Below are 7,500 nucleotides of genomic sequence, written 5' to 3'. Positions count from 1 at the left end.
CCAGACACACACACAGTTGTGCAAATGTGCCTGCATGAATGAACATGTGTCAACAGAGGAGGAGTAATCAAGTCACATGACTCATAAATGTGTTGAAATGATCTAACACTTCCTTTCAGTCACTAGAGAGCCAAAGTGAACCTCACTTCCTGCCTTTCTCTGTGCACCAGCATCTGAAAAAATATGAATGGTGGTGAACGGAGAGAGATGGTACTTTTTTTATCCCGATTGAATTGTGCCACGGGGTGCACATGTCATGTTTGTCAATGTAAACATAACTTTGCAAGTCGAGAAAGTCGCAGTTTGTGGTAAAACTGTGGTGGCACTATAAGTTATATATCAGAAAGACTACGCACAACCCGTCGGATAACTGACGTCTCTCCCGCCAGTCAGTCCATGTTGTTGGTGTGATGTATAATGTGCGACACGAGAGATGTAGTCGATTGACAAAACTAAACCTTCGGTTTCGGTTTCAGGACAAACTGTGACTTTCTTGACATGCAGAGTTATCTTTTAAATTGACCAAATTTACATGTGTTCCCCGTGGCACAATTCAAACGAGATTAAAAAAAAAGTAACGTCTCTCTCCGTTCACCACCATTCATATTTTTCCACATGCTGGTGCCCAGAGAAAGGCAGGAAGTGACGTTCACTTTGGCTCCCTATAGATTCATGCTCCACAGTAACAAGACTCAGGTATTGAATCAACTGACTTACAGACATGCTGGAACAATTACCCGCCTAGCACATCAACAGCCCAGTCATGTTTTAATAGTGATGTTGTTTTACTTGAAGGACATGGAAAAAAGCCTTCATTCTCACTGTTTCAACCTTTTCCAAACCAAACCTTCCGTCCGTGTGACCGGCAGAATGTCTGACCTACATTTACAGCTGTGCGCCCGCTCAATGTCAGCCTGACTGTGCAACCAACCTGTGCTATCAAAATAGATGTTGCTGTTCACAACCTTTCAGACACAGGGATCACGTCCATGTTCATAATCTATACAATCATATTTTAATAACGACTAGTCAATGCACTTAGGGACACACATAGGCCTCCTTCACAGCAGGAACTACACTGCACGCCAAGTTGCCTGAATGAGTGATTGAATATTTATATAGACATCACTCTGAATGTATGACGACAAGTGCTGTTGTACTCGTACCTTAGTATCTAATTGTTAGTACAAGTTGTCGACATCTCTACAACAATAACACCTATAACTACTGAAAACTTATATTTATCATTTATTATGCTTTTCAATTAATATCATTGTTGACCAGACTATAATTGGATCACAAACTTTTCTCTGTTGCTTAACCAACTCTTATTTCTTAGAAGAATGGAATTGGTTTCCACTGGTAGACTATTAGTCTAGTAGGAAGGAGGGGGTATCATGCACCCCCCGGAAATATACTTCTAATCAGCATTTCTAGATTGGAAAAATTGTGTAAAAAATGATGAGCTATGTTAAAAAGTTGTGAAAATGTCCCACATATCATTTTTATGCAAATTAGTGCCGCCATCACCAAAAAGTATATTTTCAGTATATCTCAGCCAATATTGCAGATAACTGAACAAATAAGGTGTCTAGACCCATGTTTTGAGGGTCAAGGGTCATAATAAAACTATTCCTGAATATATTTTCATAATGGCAGCACTAATTTGCATAGTAGCATGCCACAGATACATGTAGCCACTTCAGGAATAGTAAAGTAAACTTGCCAAAGAACAGTGGGATTGAAAATAATAAACACATTTTAATTATTAATTAGAAACTAAAGTGAATTTCAATTTAATTTTTTAATTCTTTACACATTAACTTACATTGTGAAACCTAGAAAAAATGCAATACTGTCGACTATCAAAAAACTGAATTCTGCAAAGATGATCCTAAGCTACTGTATGCAGGAAAAGTGATGCCTCTGCTTGCAGAGATCTTTGCCTACGTGTGGCTTCTTTGTGACATGCAGCAGCTATCTGGGCCAGATTCTCATGGCTAAGCTAGATAGGTTCTCAGGACAGATTATCATGGCTAAGCTAGATAGGTTCTCAGGACACATTCTCATGGCTAAGCTAGACAGGTTCTCAGGACAGATTCTCATGGCTAAGCTAGACAGGTTCTCAGGACAGATTCTCATGGCTAAGCTAGACAGCTTCTCAGGACAGATTCTCATGGCTAAGCTAGACAGGTTCTCAGGACAGATTCTCATGGCTAAGCTAGACAGGTTCTCAGAACAGATTCTCATGGCTAAGCTAGACAGGTTCTCAGGACAGATTCTCATGGCTAAGCTAGACAGGTTCTCAGTCAGGACAGTCCTCCTGGCTCTCCTGGCATGAGCAGGACATGCCACAGCTCAACTCTGGCCAGTGGAAGACAAGGCACAATTGTTGTTCTTATGCAATCGCTAAAGTGGCAATCAGCCCAGTGAATGGAGAGAGAATGTTTTCCTCTAAATTGTGTGCACATTATCTGCATCGCCGCTCTGGACAAACAAGTTTTCCGGTTTGAAGTAATACAGTAGTTTTAATCATTTTGAAAATATAGGCTCTCTGCTTTAATTAGACATAACTGTAACCATCCCTAATTAGGAGGTAGGGGAGAAAAGAAGGAGAAGCCACGTAGCACAATATTGCCTTGGCATTCATTTGAGTGCTCAACATGAATCTGATTTCTCCATCCACTCCAATGGACCCGTTTTTTTACTCTCAAGAGTTCCAGGAAGTAAGGTCCTGGATTAAGCAGCACTGTCGAGTTGCAGCAAAATGGACAGTTTGTGTTGTACTTCATTTTTTTTTTTTTTTCTTGAATCAGATTGTACATTATCAGCTTTATTTTAGCATTCAAAAGTAGCGCGAGACCCTTTCCTGGCTGTTCATTGGCTAATGAGTCATGCATTTTGGTCCTCCGCTGACGCCACTCTCTCTCTAGAGGACACTAATTTAGCCTAATGACGATGTCTGAGTATGCAGATGCTGATCACACTGAGCAAGGTGCAACACTATGAATGATGCACAAAATATGAAAATATGAAGATGGAATATGGCTTCCTCAGGAGGGTCATCTACCTTGTCTGTAGTCGGGGTCCGAGGAGGTCACTGAGGGGCTCTCGCTGGACGAGCTGTAGTCACTGTGGTACCTCTGGTGGGTGTGGAGAGGATCTGAGGGAAGAGGAAGAAAGACCATTAGGCCGGTGGATGAAAATGTATGAAAATGTATGAAAATGTATCAAACATAACCTTCATGCATACAGGAGGATAACTGCAAATTCATCGTGCACACTTCAATTTCTAGTGTTTCGGTGAAGTATGTGCACAGCACAAACACTAACTAAAGCAGGGGTGTCAGACTCATATTAGGTAGAGGGCCGGATTTGTTCAACTGAGACCTCATGGGGGCCGGATTTTTTTTTTTACTCAAATCAATTCGACTCATTTACCCATTTACTTCACAAAAGAAATACTGCTCTTTCCATTTCTCTTGAAACTGCCTGCATTCCGTGTCAACCTTTCTCTTTTTCGACAGCATCTTGTTGATTCCTTTGTTTTTTGGTAGGTAGCCGAATGCGCGATTCAATTCCAGCGTGGCATCATGGCGGCTTTGTTTACACCTGATGACCTACTGACATACTTCCTTGTAGTGCAGGTTAATTAACTTATGAATGAACTCTTAGCTTGCTTATTAGCCACACGTAGTTCATGATAATGGGGTGCAAATTTAATAATAATAATAATTTCCCAATTTTTTTTTTTTTTTTTTAATATTCCAAAACATCTCGCGGGCCGGATGAAACCTGCCCGCGGGCCGGATCCGGCCCGCGTGCCGTATCTCTGACATCCCTGAACTAAAGACTCGCGGCGCCATAGGCAACTATGCCATTGCTGCGCTGGCAATTTGATGCAGAAGTATAATTTTCCCTCAAGTTTTACATTTCCCCTTTACAGAAAAGTTCTGTGTATCTCTATGGGACTTGTAAAGGAGCCCGCTACCGTAGCATTCACTGAAAAGCTCCACTAAATTCAGGTGACTCAACAACAGCAATGTGTTTCCTTTCACAGGACTATCTTTATGCAAATCTGACTTTGTCTGATGCAAACCATACCTAAAGACTGAGTCACATATTCTCTTGTGAAATTCTTGGCCATCTGGGAGCCATTTCCGTAGCCCAGGCTACCATTTCCGGCCTACTTGGACGAGGTTGAAAGCGACAAGTAACTTGCCCATACGGCTGCTCAATTAATCTGATTTTAATCTCAATTACAATTTTGGATTCCCACAATTATGAAAACAATATAATCGAGATACAACTTTTTTTTTTTTTTACTATTATTTATTTTAGTTAGCCTATCTAATAGCAATAACTTGTATTTCTTTGTTTTTCCCTTAAATTATATTTCAAGTTCAAAGACATCCAGTATTAAAAAGAAAAAAATATCAAGTTAAATAAATGCATGATGTTGCCAACGTCAATGAGTAATCACGTTAAATAATCGTGATCTTATCATCAGTCAAAATAATCCTGATTATGATTTTTGCCATAATCGAGCAGCCATACTTGTCCAGCTGACTTTTTGCATTGCATTGCATGGGATCCCACGCACATCTCTTACCAGCACAATAAGCACTTGATGTGGTTGATGGCACAACGCTGTAACATTGGAATGTTGATATATGTACATTTTAGTTTTTGTTTTGTTCCGTTTTGTCTGAGTCTGTTTTTGTTCTGAAAATTGTAAAAAAATAAAAAATAAAGAAAATAAAGAAATAAGTTACAAGTCATGCCATCCAAAGTCATGCTATCCAAACATGACGGACATTGACTTTCATCACAAGCATGGCTCACACAAATGTTACAAGCACTCTGTAAAAAGTATGCGTAACACAAATGTTACAAACGCCCTGTAGGCGGACTCAGGGCCGCCGCACCCTATACGCAGAGTACGCAGACTGCGTAGGGCATCATGTGACTGAGGGCACCAAAAATAATAATAATAATAATATATTTTTTTTTTTTTTTTTTTTTTTTGGTGCCCTCAGTCAGGCCACTCACTGAACAGCAGGCCAGGCGCCGCCTACTGGTTTACTAGTGGTTTTATTACTTTATTCAGGGTTAAAGTGGGTGCATCTCATTGTAAGATTGGACTCGGCCCAAATTGGGCTTCAAACGGCCCAAATCTGGCTTCAACCGGCCCAAATCTGTCTTCAACTGGCCCAAATCTGGCTTCAAACGACCCAAATTGGGCTTCAAATGGCCCAAATCTGGCTTCAAACAGCCCAAATCTGGCTTCAAATGGCCCAAATCGGGCTTCAAACGGCCCAAATTGGGCTTCAAACAGCCCAAAGTTTTTCGCACGCACGTCGGCCCGTATCGGCCCGGCCTGAATTATGATCCCAGTCCGCCCCTGCTTGCATGTACAGTTTAACAATCGCTTGTTTGCTGACATGTACAGTAATTCTAACAATTGTTTGTTTGCCACATGCAATGTAATGTGAGATACACTAGTATCGTTCATAATTAATGATTTTGCGGTCTTTCGTTTGACAGTTATTGAAAGTTTTGCGGGGGGGGGGGGGGGGGGGGGGGGCACCACAAAACAATTACGCTTAGGGCACCCAAATGGCCAGCAGCGGCCCTGGGCGGACTATCCAAATAAAGTGTTACCCAAGTATGAACAAGCATGCTGGCTGTCAGGTTAGAGAGCTTCTCGTGGAAGATTACATCTTTTGTCTGGCTTGACTGAGTGAACAACAACAGTGGAAAAGTACAGGCCAAGTTAACCCAACTGTTTACTTCCACCGACTTTAACCAATGCTGAAGAAACCTCGTGATGGGGTAGAAAAAAATCCTGACATATCATAGGATTAAACATATTCCAAATGGTATGAATTAACAGCATCTGCCTTGTTCACAGAACTTGAAAGTCCTGCTCCTGAGTATCAGTCTCAGCTACATAGCGTACATACCATCGACGGCATTCCCCAGTCGTTGCTCAGATACTTGGGTTCGGGAGGCTTCCTTTGCACAACAGGTTTTTGCCCTGTTATTTTGCGGCTCTGCTGTGTAAACGCCTGTTGAGTAAGAAGTATTGTGGGCCGACAAAAGACACGATGACCTTATTGAGTGGGAGGACTGGTCCAGGAATAGTTTCCCCATCTTCCAATGGTTTGGTCCGTGAGTCATGAGTTCCTTGGGAAAACACTGTGTCATATACAGTGCAGGTAGGTAGGTACAGGGTTTGTTTGATTATCCAGCTCAACACTCACGTGAAGTGAGTTTCCCATTTCTTCATAGACATAAACAAATAATAATAATAATAATAATAAAGAGGGGAAAATATTAGTTTTTCGCCCCGATGTAATTTTTTTTATATTTTTGCTCCATCTGAAATGTTTGATGGTCACTCATGATTCAGTAGGTCACGGGGTTGGCTTGGTTCCAGCCTTAAAACTCGTTATATAAGGATTTTTCGAAATGTCTATGGAGAAAATGAATGGGGAAACTCACTTCCGGGGCAAGAGATGTCACGTGACTGTTCAGCTCCATTTAGGTCCCCAGTATTGTATTGTGACACTAGCTACTCCTCCTGGGGTCCACATCCCTCACCTTCTTAAAGAGCATGGTGCAGGTTAAAAATAAATCTGAATTGACATGTTGGGCTCATGATTACAATGAAAACACTCCAAAAAGACAAAGATATGGAGGAAAAGGTGGCATTTTATAAATGGGCGTGTGACATAACAGGAGTGACATCACAAGAGAGAGAGATGCAAAGTCATGGAGAGTGAAAAAGGTGACAGATACCAGGGCAGACATAACACCACTCAGAAATCCTCATATTTTGGGCTAAAGGTGACTAGTTTGCATCCCTGTGACATCACAAGTGGTACTTCCATGAACACAATAAAAACTAGTCTAAACGGAGCTATGTGTGATTGAAAAAAAATATTTCCCCCCCAAATCCCATTGCTATATACCCCTTCCACATATTAATGCAATGTGGTCTCCAACCTGCACCATGCTCTTTAAGCATCAAATTCAAGGACTAAGGACTTTCCAGGCCCACTTTCCTCAAACTCAAGCACCCGGCCGACACGGCATACTTTTACTTTGAAGCCCGGATCAAGGTTAAGAAGTGTTACAACCATTGACTGTATGTTACAACACTGAGGATGTCTATAGTGAGAAGAACTATAGAGGCTTGAATGTGTGTGAACACCTCTCAACTGTGCCGTTAGGTTAGAGTGATGGCGGACTATGCATTTAAACACATTCCTGCACAAAATATATAAATTCAAACACTTCAATGAGCCATGTCTCTATATATAAAAAAATATTAAAGAAGAAGAAGAAGAAGAATCATGTAAATATGAAGTGCAGACAGTCATCCTTCATTGTAAGCAGTGAAGGGCCATTATGTGTTACAAAGCAGTGTTCATTTCATCGTGACTCACAGGTCATGGTGAAGGATGTGCTGAATGTGCTGGCAACATCCGCCCG

General features: G+C 41.3%; 1 protein-coding gene across 4 annotated transcripts in view; it reads right to left on the bottom strand.

Annotated features, from left to right (window-relative positions):
- Positions 1-7,500, bottom strand: part of ptpn13 (protein tyrosine phosphatase non-receptor type 13) — a 99,936-nt gene that overhangs the window by 44,356 nt on the left and 48,080 nt on the right. For all 4 annotated transcript variants that reach the window (XM_083657710.1, XM_083657712.1, XM_083657711.1 and 1 more), the window contains exon 8: positions 3,071-3,163. In XM_083657710.1, the coding sequence (XP_083513836.1) occupies positions 3,071-3,163 (93 nt within the window). The remainder of the gene's footprint in view (positions 1-3,070; positions 3,164-7,500) is intronic.

This window comes from Poromitra crassiceps (assembly GCF_964638095.1).
Source record: "Poromitra crassiceps genome assembly, chromosome: 21".
Classification (NCBI taxonomy): Eukaryota; Metazoa; Chordata; class Actinopteri; order Beryciformes; family Melamphaidae; genus Poromitra; species Poromitra crassiceps.
Note: the sequence above shows the minus strand (reverse complement) of the source record. Positions and strands in the feature narration are given on the sequence as shown.